This window comes from Gymnogyps californianus, chromosome 2 (assembly GCF_018139145.2).
Source record: "Gymnogyps californianus isolate 813 chromosome 2, ASM1813914v2, whole genome shotgun sequence".
In the NCBI taxonomy this organism is placed as follows: domain Eukaryota; kingdom Metazoa; phylum Chordata; class Aves; order Accipitriformes; family Cathartidae; genus Gymnogyps; species Gymnogyps californianus.
In genome coordinates, this window is record NC_059472.1 from 29,936,459 (window position 1) to 29,956,778 (window position 20,320).

The 20,320-nt window shown below is 37.8% G+C and overlaps 1 protein-coding gene across 1 annotated transcript in view; it reads right to left on the minus strand.

Moving 5' to 3' along the window:
• Positions 1 to 20,320, minus strand: part of RALYL (RALY RNA binding protein like) — a 211,744-nt gene that overhangs the window by 33,583 nt on the left and 157,841 nt on the right. The window contains exons 4-5 of the mRNA XM_050891900.1: positions 9,451 to 9,498; positions 5,494 to 5,657 (exon numbers count right to left, since the gene is read on the minus strand). Coding sequence (XP_050747857.1) covers positions 5,494 to 5,657; positions 9,451 to 9,498 — 212 coding nt within the window. The remainder of the gene's footprint in view (positions 1 to 5,493; positions 5,658 to 9,450; positions 9,499 to 20,320) is intronic.

The window sequence follows — 20,320 nt, forward strand, 5'->3', positions numbered from 1 at the left end:
TTTTTTCGCTTTTTTTTTTTTCCCTGTGAGGGTGGTCAAACACTTGCACAGGCAGCCCAGAGAGCCTGTGGAGTCTCCATCCTTGGAGATATTCAAAAGGCATCTGGACACAGTCCTGGGAAACTTGCTGTAGGTGACCCTGCTTGAGCAGGGCAGTTGGACCAGATGAGCTCCAGAGGTCCCTTCCAACCTCAACCATTCTGTGATTCTGTGGTATAGAGCTTGGGAAGAACTTTAGGCTTTTTAAGCACAGTGTTATGACAAAGACAAAATGTAAAGATTGTAAATACTGTACTTCAAGTGTCCTGCTTTGAGTATATAAATTCTCCTTTAAAACTTCATGGATTTTTTTTTAAAATTGATCTCAGGCAAGAAGTAAAACAGTTGATAAACATGAAACCAGAGCTGCATGTGTCCAAAATATCTGTTCATCTGCTTTTGAGTAATAAAATAGGAAAATAAAGTAGCTTACTGCTTTTTTTTTTTCCTATTAGCAGATAAGCAAAGGCCAGCAGGTGACAGAAATGCATATATTGAAAGGGAAAGAAATTACTAATGAAATTCCTCAAGCACTGGCACCAAAATGGCTAAATATCTTCAACAACTTTGATGGAAAAAAGTAAATAAACAGGTGAAATTTGCTGATGACATGAAATTGGAAGGTATCATCTTTTCAGAGAGAACTGGAATGGAAGGAGAGGTCAGGTGATTTTAAGGAATGCTATGTTAGAAAAAAGATGAAATGTAATTGCACTGAAAAAAAGTCCTACACTTGATTGACTAACAGCAGAACTTCTACTCTTAACATCAAAGATCATCAGTGGAAAAAGACAGTGACAGAATTATCCTTGGGTGTAGTTGTAATCTCAGGTTGACAATAGGCTATCACTATAATGCAGCCATGAGAAAGAAAATGCAGTGCTAGGGTGTGTCAAATGATGTATTGCTAAAGATGGGGAAGTACAATGCCATTGTACAAGGACCTGGTGAGAGCTCATCTGTAATAACGTGTACAGGTTGAACCACTGAAGTCTAGCAGGTACGTGGGGAGAAGGGCCATGAAGATGACCATAAGAATGGAAAGCCTGTAGTGTGACAGAAGAGTTTCTTTGTTTGCCCGAGACAAAAGAAGGTAAAAGGAAATACAACTTTTAAGCTAAGACAGTGTTGGCACAACAAATGGATATGAATAAATAAGAAACAAATTTAAGCTGGAAATTAGAAGAAACAGAGACAGACAAAAACCAAACCCTAACTAGCTTTAAGATGGAGCTGAAAGGATTAGATGATGCGGCTACTTGCAACAGTAAGGAATTAGATTCAGTGACCCTTTCCAGTCCTCTGCCAGGAATACAAGGGCCTTCCAGAATGCATCTTTCATTGAAGCATCTAACACCAAAGGAGACAAACTGCATCCAGATCAAAACAAGGGATTTAAAATTGAGGTCAATCACATTTTCAGAAATGAAAGTGCTACTGTTGAATTACAGCTATATTTGTGAAATATTTTTTGCCATAACTACAAATTGATTCATCCACAAAGCATGATTCAGATTTCTTTGGAAAGAAATGTAATGTATTTTTATCTAAGCCCTTCATGTTTAATAGAAAATATTTTATCATATTGTATTACTTTAGATTTCACTGAAAAATGGGTTAGCTGATGAAGTTAAATATAAACTATGAGTCAAAATGAATCAATTTAAAAGCATAATTCAGTACATATTGTAACATCTTAAGTGTCTCCTACTTAATGTCAAGCACACAGGTTATAAAAAATTCGATTAGTGTTTTCCTCTTGTTTTTAGATGTGTACAATGAAAGTGCATACTCCAAGAGCTTCAGTTTCTATATTGTCAGAAAAAGTGAGTTTTTCCCAGTTCTAAATAGCAATCTGCATCTGCTGCTTCATACTATTAACATGAAGAACTACTATGTGTAATTTCCACACCAACATGTTTCATTTTGTGAGTTACTTCTGATAATGTGGAAAGGTTGATTTTTTTTTTTTTCCCCCTAGTCTTTGGAGTTAAAAAGAAAACAAAATATTGTCAACTGATCCTTGAAAAAGTATAGATTCAGGAAAGAAATCAAATCCTCCTAACTTATTTTGTGTTTTGGAAGCAAACTTAGAACACATATTGCCACTTTTTGATAGAACAATAATTTACTGCACTGGCAGACATTTTTGCAGATGTACTCATCCATGAGCAAGGCGTTTTTGGTATTATGTTTTTATAACATCTTTGCTGTATGCCACAACAAACTTCTGTCTTTGGATTGCTGGTTTTCAGAAGTGAGTCCCTCTAATCCTGGTAATTTCACTGAGGGATGCCCTGTGTTCTGACCTTTAATACTAAATGTATGGGTTCATCTTCTGGATCCAGTCCGAGTGTGGAGAACAGCTATGAGAACAGTTATGCCTATGAGATTTCTACTTAAATCTGAAAAGTCTATTAGGGCATGTGATCTTATGAGAGTTTTGCTATTTGGAGGTGAAATCTTTCAAGCATAGGCAATACCATTTTGACATAGTTAATTCTGAACCTGCAATTAGGCTGTTTTACAGTCTTGAATTTCATTAAAACCCAAAATAGCTTCCTTCCCACAAACTATGTTTCCCCTTATTGAAGAGATCCTTTATTTAACTAGCAATAAATTACAATTAGAATCAACAGCGCATTAGTTCAAGAGGTTCAGATTAGCAGTGTAGAGTAAGGGACAACAAAATATTAAATTGCTTCATCCCACAATTCAATATAACCAAGTTTTCCAAGAAAATGGCAAAATAAGCCCCAAAATACATATTCTCTACTTTCCAACTTGAAGACCCTAAGGGAATGACTCAGTTATTTCTCTGATAAATGTCTTACAATAAGCTGATTACATTCCTGTCCAAGTCAACAAAATCATGTTTCTACCTTTATGATTGGTTGGTTGGACTTGACAAAAAGGGAAGTAATTCTATGGGGAAATCAAGCATGAAAGTCTGTATACTGTGTGTCTGACTCCTTTTAAAGGTGTGCTGCATGCAGAAGAAGTATTTTCTGCAATTTATTCCAGCACGATAAATAGTCTCTGCAGTTGTGTTCCAATTGCCATTGTAAAGAACTGAGGGTGGAAACCCAACGTGGGTCAAAACGTCAGCCCACATTTTTAGTGATGCATCTTGCAGCTCTCCCTTCAGTGTTAAAGAGCTGGATCCAAAGATGATCTTGTCACCTGGAGCTCTCAGACTAACATATTTAGAATTCACATCACACCTGAATACATTGAAGGATACTTTCACCGGGGCATAACACTGTCTGTTAGAATCTCTACATTCCTGATTGCATTTCCATTAAATAATTTACAGGTTCTGCAACATTTGCCGTGTTATGCAGACAGTGTTTTGGAGGTCTTATAGCCAGCGGCTATGGGTACTTGGACTAGGGTTGAATCCTATAATCTATGTTATGCATTACTGAAGTCCTGACATTGTACTACAAAACATTTTCTGAAATGCAGAATAAATAATAAAGCAAATTTGGTGATTATTCTGAGGAACAGGTATCTATATGTTAATGTAATATGCTCTGTTCCATTCACTACAATGAAAATCCAGATTTCTGGGTGAGAGATTTCCTTGACATCTATTAGGATATACTAAGGTCCTCAGCTCTCTAGAAGAATTTTGGAGTTATTCTTGTTCTGGACAACGAGAAATATATATAAAAAAACTTATCTGAAAATAATTCTTCTTCTCAAGGCAAAGTGAGTCCAAAAAGCCCATTCATATTAGACCATGCTTTAGCACAATTAGTGAATTGAATGCACTGATACTACTAACTTTTCATATGAATAAGACAACAGTAAAGAATGAACAAAGGAGATCTAATGAGTGAATCTGTAAATGTATATACTTACTAAAGCTTTGATTCACTGTGTGAAAATCCAATGACTCAAGGATTGGAAAAGACTAACAAAATAATTTAAATTCTAAGTCTACTAAAGTGAAGGTTTTGAGCTGTATGCTTTCTTTTAAATTAATATAAAGAATCATAATTAATTACTTAAAGTATTGAGGAAAGACAAAAAGTAGCTATGGAAAAGTGGATTAGTTCAAGATGTGTATGAAAATGTCTAGACTCATGTTCATCCTCCAGAGAATAAAAGGAAATGTTACTACTCCCAGACATTCTCTTAGGGTGTGAGTCAGCTCCATAATATGACACCTAAATTTAGATATCTTCCTGTGTGCTAGGTATCAAAGCTCCCATTATTGGTAATGGACATCTAGCCAATTCATTCACTGGAGACTTGTGTGTGATACAACTGTACAGCCAACAGAGCCTTTCTCAAAATGTCGTCCATTCCAAGGAATGGCTTGAGCTCCTTGTTCCTCAGTGTACAACATTATCTTTAGCTCTGTTTATCACATTTCCATTATTTCAGTCACATGCATGTTTATTACACGTTTTCTTTCAAGGTCTCTGATACCATCAGTTCATACAATAGGATCAAGAATGGATCCTAGTGGGCTCACTAGAGGTCCATTTTCTTTGTTAGATGCTAGTGTGTGAGATTTGGATATGTTATTCAAGCAGAGTATATAACTGGCTCATGTTGATGCTGTAATTAACCCCTCTTGCAGTAAGATGTACTGTTGGTGGATTCACTTATTTCATGGTTGTGTATAAGACAGCATGATGCTTTGTTGGCCAGTCTGGTACTGCAAGTGTCTTATTGAAATCCCTTCATTCTTTCTAATATCTGATCCCTACCTGATCTTTCTCTTCCTCTTCCAGTGACGCTTCCAAGGACAGTATCACTCCACATAAGGGGCAGGGGAAGACAGGTGGGTGCTGAAAGATGCACGAAGAGGAAGATGAAGTTCCCAGGACATATTATGAGGTGGGGAGCTTGGTGAGCATGGAGGAGGGAATGCCTATTGTTCATCAGCTCTTCTAAGGCCAACTCACTAAAGAAGGGTTGAATAACCCCACGTTGCCAATGCTGTTTTGGACTCCCTTTAGAACAGGCAGACACTTTGCCTCTTTCTACCCCCAAAGGAATCTGGCAAAAAAAGCACACACAACCCAACCTCCCCTCGCCCCCGCAGCCCACCCCCCACCAGCTCACATATAACCCTCAAGTCTCAACAGAAATCAGTGTGCCTCTGTCTATAACAAGATTAGTAGCTTTACTTTATTATCAGCTGTTCACAAGACCTCATGGTGCATAAGCAGTCAAGATGACAGGAGATTTTTAACAGGCTTCTTCTGAGGCCAAGGGAGTAGGTCAAATGTTGAAGGGATTTCCTTCAAAAGTTACATCAGTGTGCTCTTTGACTTGCAGGAAAAGCATGGCTGCTTTGGTAATCAAACCAGTTTTTCAAGCTAAAGGCTGAGGGTAGGAAATGACTGCAACAGAGCTATATAGTGGAAGCTGTCTGATTGCAGAAATTACTAGGATCATTGTTTCAATAATATCCAACTGATATGAGCAACTCACATTTGGATCCTGAGGAAGAAGCCCCACTTGAGGTGGATCGTGATGCTCCTTTCATGGAGAAGACCCCTTTGCCTCTGCGAGTTGTTGTCACAGCCACACGAGGACGCTTCAGTGGAATCACTGCACGGGGTGGTGGAGGGACACGGCCGTGGTAATCAAACAACCTAGAAAACATTAAGTCAGATGGACTCCATAAAACCTTCTGTGATTTCATGTCACGGAAGACCTGTCAACTAAATTTTCATGTTATCTTTGAGAAAATTACCCTTTGAAACCGTAATCACTTTATATCACAGTCAAATTAGATTTCAAGGACCTATGCACATTAAGTGCCATATTCAGATTTCAGTCACAGACCAGTGCATAGCTCAGATTTTTTACGTAATTTAAGTGAGGATGCGTTATGGGACTCTGTTATTTGCAGTATGGAAAATCCATAACCTGCTTTCCACAGGTCCACATCATGTCATTGCACACAACTAACAGCAGTATATTTTGTTGTGGTGACATTTCAGCTCCTTTATTAGATGCATGGCTTAAATGCTAGTTTTGTATCTGCTATCCTTAAAGACAGAAAAAGAAATTAACTTTTCTGAAGCCAACCATCACCGTAAAGAAATATCCTGCAGTCTGTAAAATAGCAAAAGAGCCTTTATAATGAGGGACCTGTATGTCCTTCTGAATGCATAGAAAAGAGATCCCAGTATATGTGCTCTTTATTGAAGAATGAATTGATGTAGAATCACTAAAATACCCAAGCATGCTTAATAAAAAAAAGTCTTGTTCAGATCAAAACCACTGTAGCAAGTAGATATTCAGAGAATTACCACTACAGTCAATAAAAGATACTCTACAATCAAAATGAACTAGTGTTCCCAAACAAAATACCCCAATCCTAAAAACACAGTTGTCAACAGCAGCTTACTAACCTGTGTAGAAGAAAATAAAGGCAGTAGAAAAGGTAATCAAAGCTACAGATATATTTAGAACATAAAAGCTGTGGACTCTGAATACAACAGGTCAGGAGAAGAAAGTTCAGAAAATGAAGATTTCCAGTTCAGAGACTGAAGCAGAGGGACAAGCAACATCCTCACAATATGTTCCCCAGTTTCTTTCAAATGATACTTGCAACTAGTAATTATGGAAATTTATAACTGCATATTTAATTTTCACAATTCTTAATACTGTCACCCAGCTGGGCAGATAGATACACATTTGAAAACAGACACACAAGAAACAGTAATTCACTCACCAGAGTGTCTAACAGCATGCTGAACAGGAAGCAGAATCAAACTTAAGTCTTCTAGCCCATTTTCTGGCAAATAAACACCTAATGCTTAAATCTCAGGATCCTTAGTGTTGTCTGTACCGTAATTCTACAGACAATATAACCAGCTCCCTCCTTTTCCATAGCTGCCTACAAAATGTGTCACAGAGATCCTGTCACCCCCACTGAACTTGAACTCCGTGGCCTTGCATATTCTTACTGAATAAGCAGTTTCTAGCCATTGTGAGCATAACTAAACAATTGTGTATGAAGATGAACACTAAAATATTTTTGGGACTTTTAACAGAAATACTATTGTTTATTGTCACTCATCGTTTATCATATTGGATTATCTGCAGGTTGGTCACAATCTTCCATTTGACATTACTGGAAAAAAATGTTTCAGAAGAACTGTAAGCTATCATGCAAAAGATCATTATGCAATCATTCCTCCAAAGGTGACTTTTTTCTAGTTTCCAATAGCTCATGTTTAGATAATGTAGTGAAATGCAAAACTATGCTTCCTTTTCTGAAATATATAAAAAGACTGTTATCTAATATTACTAGTCTTACTTTTATTTTTGAAATTATGCAAAGCTTTTGGGCTTGGTATTTTGTTGTATCAAGCTCTACATATTTCAATGATATATTTTCTTTAAAAAAATGCTTCCTTTTATCAGTTTTGAAGTACCTTGTCTGTTTTCCTTGTGTTTGTAATATGAGAAATGATAAACAGAAATGCTCAGTTCTAAAGAAATGCTTTGACCCAATAATCACTAACAGTGCCTTTTCTTTCACCCACCCTTCTAAATTGTGCAGTCCTGGTCTTGTCAATCTGTCTTCATACAGATTTTATTTTACAGCACTAATTGTTCTTGCTACACTTTTCTGACCCCACCACTGCTTTAGTCAAAATAAGATAGGTGTATTCTCCCTTCAGGGAGGTCGGAAAATTAATGAATATTAGAAAACAAGACCTATGGTTTGGGATAAAACACAGAAATTCAGAAAGTTCATAAGTTCAGAAATTCAAAGAATCATGACTATATTTCTTAATTTATATTTCCTATAGGCATGTTGATAGTACATTGAACTCTCCATGCGATTTTCTTTTTCATGCCTACCATAGGGCTTTTCATCTTCCATTAACTGGGATCTAATAGAGAGCCTTAACCTCCTAAGGTTTTTATTGTCAACAGATCAGCATGTCCAGCCTTGTAAGACCAACCTCGTATTTGGGTTTTCTACCATAAAAGTTCTGCTATCTTAATCATGAAAGATTTCTAAATCAGAAAATTACACTATTGAATAGATTTATGGCCACATTTCACTGTCAGCGTTTTTCCATAACAAGACAATCACCAAAATAGACACCAAGTTCCACAGAAACAACCTTTTATGTCCCATAAGTATTTCTTTTGTTGAGGAAATGTAACTGTTATGGTTGTTCATTTGTGCTACCCATAATATACAGAATTAGGTAAAAAACTAAAGACACATAACTTTAATATTCAGGTGGCATAGATCAGAAACAGTACTCTGTTTAAAAACATACAAATCCACTGATGGAATTTGGAGCAGTAACCTTGGGGAAAGTAAACACAAGCCTGTGGAATTTAACTTTTTACAGCACATGAGCTGCTCCTACTGTCAAGGCTGGACTGAGTAGGATTAAACTGCATTGATGGCTTTTACTCCACGTGTTTATAGCTCACTATTTTTAGCTCTGTCCAAAGTGAGCATGGTAATTTACATGCAAAAACAAAACTAGTGGCTCAAATTGAATCAACCCCAGGAAAAAACAAAACAAAAATCCATTGTTTCTACATTTTTCCTACAGTGTTCCTAAGCAGAAAGGTATATAGCACACGATAACTTAACTTTAGGGTGTAAACCGCTCCCCTGCTGTTGTCCATTGCTTTACATAAAAGAAATCTCAGATTAGAAGAGGTTGGCAGAGCAATGCTTTGTTCCCCTCTGACTCACTTGGCCTATGCTAAACCAGGCTGCTGTAATGCAGAGACACAACACTGCTGGATCACGAGTTGGTTATCTGTGGTCGTCCATGTTACCCCTGTGTTGTGGTGATTCTGCTACGTCTGAATGAATAAATTCCCACAGTGCAGAGTTAAGGCTGTGCGTACGTACTCAAGGCACTAGTCTCCCATTGCTCAGGTATCCACACTTTTCCTCCTATAGAAACACACCTGCTGTTCAACTTGTGGTTTTGCTTCCCTCAAGGTCCTTCTAGACTTCTAAATGTTCTTGGAAGACACATTTTTCAGGAGACATTCTATATCTTTTCATACACATGGATGAAAAGACAAAGACGTGAGTGTCATACTGAAGAATTTTACAGGTGCTATATGTTCCAGTGAAAGTAAGCCTGGAAGAACTCCGTAGGAAGAAACACTGAGCAATTAAACTACTGTTAAACTGTTCAGCACAGAAAATGCCCCAAAAGCTTATAGAGAAGGATAAGACCAAAAGAGCTGTTTAATGAGCATACATTTGGTGGTGGTAATGTTCTCTGTTTGTGATATATTCAAATAGTCTTCTGATACACAATAGAAATAATGAAATGAATAATATGTAAAATCAGAACAGACCTGTCTAACCAAATGATGTGATTACATTATAAACAAACAGTAGAAATGGTGTAGGATGTAAAAAAATATAACCACACATACCGATTGTAGAAATCATCTCTGTAGTAATCATAATCAAAGACATAACCACTGTGGAAAAACACAGAAAAACAAGAATGATCAGGTTTATAGAAAAATACACATTGATTAAAACTTTTGTGGTAATATTGGCTTACTCTCACATTCCAAGCCCTTCTTCAAAGTCTTTCCACTTTTTTTCCACAACCATACACTGTACATTATGTTTGTCAATGCTGTTGTCAGTTATCACTGTAGTATATTTGGAAATGTGAAGTCTGGGGCATGCAGAACAGTGTAAACAGTTGACAGCACATATAGAAAGTATTTAACACAGCGCGACAGCTCTGTAATTAGAGGATCATTATAGTGTAATTCTCTGAGTGATCAAATGAATTGAGCACTCTAATACTGAAGCCCTCTTCTTTGCTGGGCTAACAGCATAATCAGTGGACTAGGAAGACTGTTAAATATATGAAAGACTGGTAAATGAGTAAGTAGGTGAGCAGAGATAAGACAATGAATTTGATTTATGAGAAACATGAAAAGAGTTGGACTGTTGGTCCTTGAGTTTGCCAAATCTTCTTTCATCATAAAGAGAAAAGGAAAAAAGTTAGGAAAATGAACAGTGTTACAGAGATGCCTTTCCTCTCGGGTTCAGAAGGGAATATACATACCAATCTGGGAAAAGACAGGCACCATCAAGGGGAACAAATATAGGTAGGAAATTGCAAAGGTCCAGGGAAAAATATTTTTGAGCTGTCAATTACAAAGTCAATCGTAGATTGATCTTCCTAGTTTTGCATTCCATTAGCAACTTTCTACCTTTATGGTGAAGAAATAGCTATGAAGTCTATCTATCTCACACATCCGAAAAAATAGAACCAAAGACCTAATAAATGCTCTGCATGGAAAAGTCACAAGGGATTTGTACTCTGCCTGAGGAAGGACTAGTAGCACAAACCCGAAGTTTTTCACTTGCCTGAGAAGGACAATTATGAATAGCAAAGGATGAGAGGCATGAAGAAAGTATCACAAAAAAGGAGAAGCTTTAAGTAAGAAAGAAGAAAGGTAGAAAGGAGAGAGTTAGAAAGGACAAAGCACAGAAGAAAACATTCACTGAAAATAAAGGGAGATGAATGACATTAGCTACATATTAATGAAGTTTGTCTTCACAGGGAATGGACTTGTGGATAATTTCTGCTCTGGAACATTAAGCAAAATGTCTTCAATTTTTTTTAGTGCATAATTTGAAGAATGGGTCAAGAATTCTGGAGTCCTTTGGGTTTGTTTTTCCTCATCACATATTGCCTCTTTCCCCTTTTCTTCCCTTTGCTATGTTTCAGAGGTTGACCACTTAAAAGGGGGAAAAAATAGAGTTGGCAGGCTTAAATTACCTCAGTAATCATTTCATCCCAGTGTTTTGATTTTGAAGGCTTGCAATTTTGCCTGTCTGCAACTGGCAGAAACATTCATCAAAGGAGCAGGAGGTCAGGGGACAATTTCCACCTCTGCCACATCTGCCTCGGATGCAAGTGCCCAAGTGCAAGTGATAGGATAATTTGTGCCGTCTACCCACATGATACTGGACCAGCAGTGAAGATCATGAGACTCACCAGGTGAGAAAGCGGACTGTAGTCCTGTTGGTAATTTATTTGAGAAAAGAAAGCCCTATATGCATTTTATGTGAACCAGTAAATAAAACAGCCCTGAGAGACTAGAACCCAGCAGCAGGTAAGCTGTGTGTGGCAAAGGAAGCAGAATAACATTAAGTAATAATAGTTAGACCTTGCATAGCGATCACGTTTCTGTATCTTACCTTAACGCAAAACTAACAAAATTTTCCCTAAACTAGGTGACAGCTCTTATTTTGTCTTTCACTCTATAGCCGGTCTACATGGAACTAAGAGGTAGCAGGTAGAAAAGCTATTATTTTATTTACAGCTATTCACAGTTTGCTAGTGGTTTTATTTAGCTGAATGATTAATAGCTGCAGTAAGCCCATACTTAATATTCAATTTGTGTTTTTAAGTAGAAGATAACAGACAATTTGAAGAAAAAAGATTAAATTTAAAAGACCTGTCACATCAAACCTTTCACCTGGAGTGACATTAATTCAATTTGCATAAAGAACAGACAAATTCAGTTTTTCAAGGCTGAAGACCATGAAGCTGATGAAGAATAATTCACTTCGCACCAGCCAGAGTAAGGCTGAAGGGCAGCTATATTTTTTTGGTTGCAACTCAACTCTGGCCCATAGGACACAATAAGGACTGCTGGCCCTTCACTGGGCTTTCGGAGTGTGGAACTTTTCATGTACAAATGCCATGACAGAGATGGCTCAAAGCCATCCCTGGGAATGGGATGGGGCACAGGAAGGAGAGAGGTTTCAGGCAGAGATCTGAGTGTGCTAGTGAAAAAAGTCAGTAGGCTTGAGAGAGGGTCGAGTGGTTGGGAAAGGCTCACAGGTTCCTCAGATGAGGGTAGTCGCAGGCAGTGGAGGTTTTGGGTAGGGAAAATGCAGGAAAGGGTTTCTGGTGTGGCAACAGATTGTTTCTCTCCTTCCCTACCTTCTGCTCTCACTCTTTCACTGTACCACTGAGGAGATCCTGTGACACAGCATTCTTCATGCAGAATATTTTTATATTGTTGAAAAACGTGGCTTATCATTTTTTTTTAATTTTTTAATTTAGTGTAACATCTTGGATAATACTTCTCTTTTAAGAGAAGCAGTTTTGCACATCAGTCAGCCCCTAACAATTTAATTCTTTTACTCTGTTCCCTGTTCAGGTAACTTCCGTCTTGAAACTGAACTCAGTTCTTTATGTTCCTTCAGCTTTGCAAATGACAGTTTCAACCCGCATGGTCTAATGCTTATCTGTGGAACAGCACAGGAAAAAGTAGAAGCACATTTTGGAGTCTGGTTATCACATGGCGGTGTAATCTATGAATTCTTGTAAATTTTTATGGGTTGCTTATATTACCTTTTAAAAATATTTCATTGCTTCAGAAGCATCTGATACTGTTATTATGTCTTTAATTTTCACCCGGAGAAACCCCAGCGTTTTTCATATAGTGTTTTACAGCTGAAGCTATCTAAACGACTCTGCTACAGATGTTGCCTCTAACCTTAAAGTTAAGGTGCTTTGCATTTTTGCATTGTTTAGTTCAGTAGCATCCATTGCTACCGAGATAAGAGGTAACTGCAAGTATTCTGTATGTTGCATGACAGTCAGTCTCTGAAATGGGCATACACATAGCTTTAGCTGCAGCAAACATTATCCAATTTGTCCTTCTTATCCATCTCTCTGCCAAAAGGTTACTGACCCCATGGCTGGGATACGAGATGCAAACATATTGTGGGTTTTAACAGGGCAACCTGCTAGCACAATTGACAAGCTAAGAGGATCTGATTCACTTACATTTCTAGTCTGAGTTTATTGTAAATGAAATCATCACAATTCAAGGGCATCTCTGTTAGTTAAGTCCTATGTCCTATGATGTGGGCACTTGGGACTCCAGCAGGAGGTGGGGAGGGAATCTGCTTTCCCCACAGACCATTTGGGATCTCTCTGCACTGGCAAAAGGCATTTCTGCATGGAAGTACCATTCATATGGAGTGGGAAAGAGCCAGTTCTGCACATACAGGGACTCCTTACCTGGGGCCACTGGCAAAGATGTGGCAACAGCTACTTGACCCTCAAGGTAGGAATAGCACCCAGAGGTACTAGAGGTGGATGGGCTGCTATGAGCTCTCAACAGAACAAGGGGCTCAGTTCCTATTTCCCTTTCCCATTACTTAGTGTCCTTGAAGAAAGCTGATGGAATTGAAGTGTTGGTCATGGAGGAAAGACATTTATCCTTCCATGCTATCTATTAAAATAACAGAAGAGGAATAGTACTGTAGGACCTTATCTGTAGGTATTGACCCTTACGGAATAAGACAGGTAAAGGAGGGTGGGTTTAAAGCTTTGGGAAATCTTGATGTGGATCCTTCTTTATATGCATGATCTGGGTCTCTTTTTCCCTCTCTGAAATTCTACCTGCAGTTGTGGCAGCACAGGCAACACAGAGGCAACATGCTGTACTTCCTGGGGTTAAGTGTCCTTCACTGTGACTGCTGAGTTAACAGCCCAGAGACACAAGACATCATGTGAGACCCTTAGAGGTCTGGGGTTTTATAAAGGCAGTCCTAGTCCTCTTGGCTATGAAGCAGTTGTCCTGCATGTGTACTGAAAAGGCTAAGAACCAATGAAAATGAAAAGAACCCAAAATGGATGACCTAGGAGAAAAAAAATCTCTTCTGTTTTTCCAACTGATCTCACTTGGCTTTTTTCTTTTTCATTCCTTTTTTTTTTTTTAAGTTGAATGATGATGTTTCATTTGTAATAATATGTTGAAGAGATTATGCTGTGAGTACGTCTCTCCATCTAAAGCCATAATTGTTCACACTTATGCATGCCAAGGGATAGACATAAGCTTTGGTCAGTGCTGCGGTATAAAACACGAAGCAGAAAATTAGCACAGATAATCACTGGCAGTGAGATCAAGGTGACTGCAGGGCTCTTAACCTCCTGAGAATTATTCCTTAGCAACCCAACAACCTATGTTATGGAGGCTGCGGGAAATCACTCGCACGGTGTTGAATACCAAATACTCAGCAAGTCGGAAGCAGAGAAAGGTTTAAACGAGCCTGTGAACTGGTGGAGTCAGCGGTTTCCTAATGGCACTGTAAACAGGCAGATTACTTACCTACAAACATATGCCATCTCTGCAATATTAACAACAGAACTGTGTGCATGATGCTGCTATTAAAAGAGAAGACAGTAAAAGACACTGTAATGCTCACACTGAGGCAAAGAAAACTCATCAATAAAGTGTGTTTCTGTTAAGCAAAAGTCATGATTCCTTTTTCTGACCTAGTATCACCAAGACCATCTTGTACGAGCTGTCTCTTTTAGCCTCACTTCATTTAACGCTATGCCTGCTTTAAATAGGGTATGCCTGAAGAATAAAGGATTCCCCAAAGACCGTATTTTCAGAATTATGATGTTGTACGTATTCAAATTTCCTATACACATCAGCAGTTGCACGTGTGTCAATCAGGCAAATGCAAAATTATGCTTCTGCATCTTTGAAATAAACCTATGGATGTTATTATGTCTTTATTTATCTGATGATATCGTATATTGAAAATATATTATCAAAGTGTAATCTTTCTTGTGTTCTGTGTTCTATGCCCACAAAAGATTTTTATAAACTAACAATCACATCCTGTTTTAATTTACGTAGCTCCAAATACTAGTGAGTGTAACTGACTTCAGTGGAGTTATTCTGACCTTAGAATAGTTAATACAGAACAGAGCAGAAATAGCTTTTTTTTATTTTCATGGCAACAAGATTTTCTGTCTTGCATGTGAGTCACCCTTAGCTAATATCTCTTTTTCTTTCCACAGGTACAAAGATGTATTTTTAAATCATAAATGTTGACAAACCAAGTGTAATGTATCTTAATTCAATTGACAGTGCTATCACCATTTATACTGTCAATTGCTTCTCTGTTGTCAGGGCTGGATAAAAATATTAAATACAAAAGCAATATTCCTTCAATCAAACTCTTTTTAGGAGGCACATATCAACTTAATGGTTGAAACTAGTATTCCAGTCACTTGTAAAATCATTTCTCTTGTCATGTAAAAAGAGTGCTAGAAATTGGTCCTGTTGAGTGCAAAAGAGAATCAGTCTAAACTGAGGTGATGTTAAAAAAAGGGAGTGGGTGAGGGTAACTAGATGATGTAGAGAATAAGCATCAGGAGATTGAAACTGTCCCTGTTAGAAAATCAATCAGATGGCAATGACTTTCATGAGCTATTGAAAAAAAAGGTGGAGATTTCAGACCACTTTTCAGTGGATGGTTACCTACATTCCCCAAAGACATGAATTAAATTGGTGGTCTGAATCCCACCTTTACTGTAGAGATGATTCGATTTTAGTTAAGGCTGAGAATGCTGATAGAAGTGGAAGGACACTTCTGTTTTGCAGTTCAGGCTGTATATTCCACAGAGAAAGAGAATATTCTCCAGAGCCTGCTTTTTGCTGACATACTAACTGTCCAAAGACAAATTTTGTCAGTGATTCCTTCAACTAATATATTCTTGGAGGTTTACAGCAAAAAAGAGGGAGCTGGAAGAGGAAAAGTTATTGCAGAAAAGTATTTTACATTCATTTCCATAATGCAGTTATGAGGGCAAATAGGTACAGTTAAAACCAAAAAATAACCACCAAAATCCCCAACCACTTGTCCCAAAATGCCAAATGATTGGACATAACCTACTATTTGTACATTTCAATTACAGATCAATTTTCATAGTAATTTTGTAACCATAAGTTAATAAAAGTTTTATTCTAATTCTGCATGTTCATTCAATTAATAAGTGCAAGATAGATTTTTTTTCCCCCCTGAGGTGGGGGAGAAGTATGGAGTCAAGTTTTAAAAAGTACAGCAAGGAATGTACTACTGTAAATGGAGAATTTTTTTCTGCAAAACTGAAAAGTTTTTGGCAAATCTAATCTGAAGAGGTACATTTTGTCCAAGCAAGACATGTATACATAAAATAGCTGACATACAGTACTCCATTTTCCATTAAAGTATCTTTCTCAGGCACTAGGCAGAATTTATTTGCAATATGATTAGGCTGTATTTTTTTCTATCTTCAGATACATCCCTTCTTTTGGCTCATCCTCTCTCCTGAGAACTATTGTCCCAACGAAATGTATTTTGGGAACACTGTTGAACTTACTCTCCAACCTGAATTTTAGGCAAAACTTGGGCAAATATTCAAAGTTGCATATACATAATCAGGTAATTAAGTCACTTAGTCACTTTCCTGTAGAGGATTAGGCAAAGCTTGTGAAGCAGAGGATAGCAAAGACATCAAGATCAATATTCAGACTCTGGGGATCAGCTGGTCTGGGAGCTGTTTATGGCAGCGAGATGGGCACAAGTGATGCAGGGATTTCAAGGCAAAATTTAGCCCCAACAGTTTTCTGTACAGCTAAATGCTAAGTATTAGAATGACTACTAGTAAAAACTACTTACTGTGGCTGCAGGGACAGTCTGCTTCACACTGTTAGCCTGATGCTTTTTTAGAAACAAAATGGTAGCTTTTGTATGTAAAGAAATGTGAGTAAATCTGCTTAATGTCTCCCTGACCTTTCTCCTCCTGCTGTTAAACTATTTTTCTGTCATCGAAAGTAATCTCCAATTAGTTATGTTACCCATGGGAATATTTTATAGTAAGATAATGAAAAAGCTTTCCAGTGGCCTAACCAGTGGCCTAACCATTTCCCAAGGTGTCCTTTAATTGTATAGAGTGACTGGGAAATTCTTGATGTCCATATGGTATTTTTTTTCTTAGTACAAGAGTAATGAGTCCTACCTCTTAAAAATGTGTTTTAAATTCAGTGTATTCACGGTACTACTGTCAAACCATACACATGTGATTGATTATCCAATTTATTAGTAATATTGTATACATTGCAGGAGTGTCCTTTAACTTGGTTTGACAAGTACAGAAGACTGTCATTGACAGGTGTAGGAATAAGTGATGGGCTTAGGCTTTAAAGTATTTCTACAGCATTTCACTGAACAGCAGATTAATAAATTAAAATCACAGTGGTAGCACTGGAGCTGAAAGACTAACCACTTAAGATTACAAAAACAGATCTCTGAAAACTTTATGTGCTCTTCAGAGAAGCAGTTGTAGAAGCACTGAATGAAACAGAAAAGCACAGTTCACAAAAGATTAATCAATTACAATGCGACAATGTCAGAGTTTATGTAAAGAAAAAAAATATTTCTGGAAAATTGTGACACACTGTCCTGGTTTCAGCTGGGACAGAGTTAAATCTCTTCTTAGTAGCTGGTACAGTGCTGGGTTTTGGATTTAGTGTGAGAATAATGTTGATAACACTCTGATGTTTTAGTTGTTGCTAAGTAGCGCTTATCTTAAGCCAAGGACTTTTCAGTTTCCCATGCTCTGCCAGCAAGCAGGTGTGCAAGAAGCTGGGAGGGAGCAGAGCTGGGGCAGCTGACCTGAACTAGCCAAAGGGGTATTCCATACCATGGAACGTCATGCCCAGTATATAAACTGGGGGGAGTTGGCCGGGAGGGGCAGATTGTGGCTCGGGCATTGGTCAGCAGGTGGTGAACAATTGCATTGTGCATCACTGGGGTTTTTTTCCTTCCCCCACTCCTTTTTTTGTTACATTCCTTTTCATTACTATTATTATTATTATTATTATAATATTTCATTATTACTGTTGTTAGTATTATTTTTTACTTTAGTTATTAAACTGTTTTTATCTCAACCCACGAGTTTTACTTTTTTTTTCCTTTCCTCCTCCTCACCCCACTGGGAGGGGCGAGGGGGAAGCGGCTGCGTGGTGCTGAGTTGCTGACTGGGGTTAAACCACGACACACACACTTTCCTCTCCCCTTTTCAAACTGTCAGAAAGCTTAAATTAAATTTAATTCTGTTCTCATTTACACTAAGTTTACTGATGTAATTTAATTATTTTGTATTAAGCAACTCAAGGTTTAAACCAGCAAAATGGAGACATGAAAGAGACCATAACTGTCAGCGTCCTGAGTACGGCTTGTGAAGACAAGACATACTGTTTGTTTTTCCAAGAGTGCACTTTGCAAGTGAAGTTACAATATAAATGGAAATACCAGATACTGTGAATCTAGGAAAGCATTCTTGTACTCCTAACCCATTGTGCAATAATTTCCATGGTAAATGGATATGGGAAGTGCATCTGATACAAAGTAGATTCTTCTATAACTGAGCACAAGACTAGACTCAATTCCAGTCTGGTCAGAGATGAGTGGAAAGGGCAGTTGTGCATCACACAACCAGTTGTGTATCCTCTAGACCAGTGCTAACTATGCTGACTACACTTTCCTTGGTTTCTGACAAATCTGTGGCTCTTAATACTTCAGTGCTCTGGAAGGGCCTGTGTCCATTCACTTTCTGTATACACAGTGAAGAAAACAAGATTTCTTTTCTGTAAATGAATAAAAAGTCACAAAACAAATAAATTCCTAAAATATCAGTGGAAAGAACTTTTGATTTACAGAAGGGTATTCAAATGTCACCACTCTGAACTACTTCACTGTAAATCCAAAATAAAGCTGTTGAAATCAAAGGATCAGATATAATTATTTATCTTAAACGTATGTCTGGATTTTTCCATTATATTCATTCTCATAAGGGAAAGAGGATTTTTGTCCCAGATGACTCACCTGAGTGTAGTATGTAACAAAACAGCCTGGTGGCTTGTCATGGTATTGGTATTGCAGTTTCCCTATACAGTTTTAGACATATTGTAGAGCTACTGATTTCTTGTCACACAGATATGATGTGAGTATGAATTATCTAGCTGAAAACTTTCTACATATTTTTTCTAATTGGCAAAGAAGTATTGTTTGACACTTACCAAAAGACCTTCTTCCTACTAGGGAATCCCCATACGGGTTTCTTTTGCCTGGTCTAGTGTCAGCTGACTTGCAAGGCTAGCCTCTTGGCCTCTGCAACTTGCCTTAGGCATGGCATGACTTGGAGGGAGCTTAGACACATTTTCCTATCTGCAATGGGCAAGAACTGAGGTTCTGTGCCTGTCTTTTTTGAGGAATGTCTTTTTTGCTTAGGGAGGGATCTTTCTCAAGTTTCCTCATATGGTTGTGCTCCTGCCTTCCTGGACATGCAGGGAAGACAGTGCAGTCTGGGTACTCTCCTGTTTTACTCTGCCTGGTACATTTCTTTATGGTTACCTCCACACTCTAAGGGCTTACTCCACTCCCTGGTTCACTGTCAGGTCACTGAACAATACAGGGTATTAATCATTTCCTCTCTTCCTCATTCGAGATTTTTTGATGAGCATATCTGATGTAGAGTTTGATCAGGTTACATTTTTGGCTTCAGGTTTAACCTGTTTTTCCCAACTATAAGCCCCTTAAAACACAGTAGTCACATTTTGTAAATCACATGTTGTAACCTCTGTCAAACATTTTGGTAGCATAACTGATGTTAACTTAATGGTCCACAGTGTGACTATTATATTTAAAAGAAAAAACCCACAATAAATCTGGGGAGGTCAGTATGTATTTTATGTGACCTTCTCTTCATCCTCTGCCTTGCACTCCCTGGATGTTACAGGACCTCTTCTGGAGACTCCTTCATATCACTGTATTAAGCTCCAAGGAAACAGTTGCACCGATTCACATTTTGACAACTTGCTTGCAGCAGGTGGCCAAGTTTCATTAACTTATTGTTATTCACTGTTAAGAACATAATACTAATATTTGTGCATAAGATACCACATTCAATGGCTGTAACACTAGAACTGAGACTATTTCTTATCCTGCTTGGGGAGAACATTAACAAATGTTTCTTTAGTCTTACCAGCCCTGGCAAAAATGATCCTATGTATACAAAAATTAAATATTAATGCATTCAGACTCTCATTTAGTAAGATTCATCACTCTTAACTAAGATATAGTAACCATCGTGGTTCTTAGACAATGATCTGTATATCCATCTTTTCTCTTCCATACAGATTAATTTAATAACATTTTAGATATTAAGAAAATGACTGCACAAAAGAGGGCTCGGGGAGCTTTATGCTTCTTTTATTGCCATTTTCTGTAACATGTGTCCCTAGATCATGCGGTCACAGTTCCTGTCAGATTAGGGCTTTGCTTGCACTGGTATGCATCAGTGCTAGTAAACATTTGTAGAAAGTTTCATTTCAAGTGTTTTATCACTGTGGGAAATGCACAGTAGAAGTTAACAATACAGACACATCTTAGACTAAATTTGGTTTTATATAG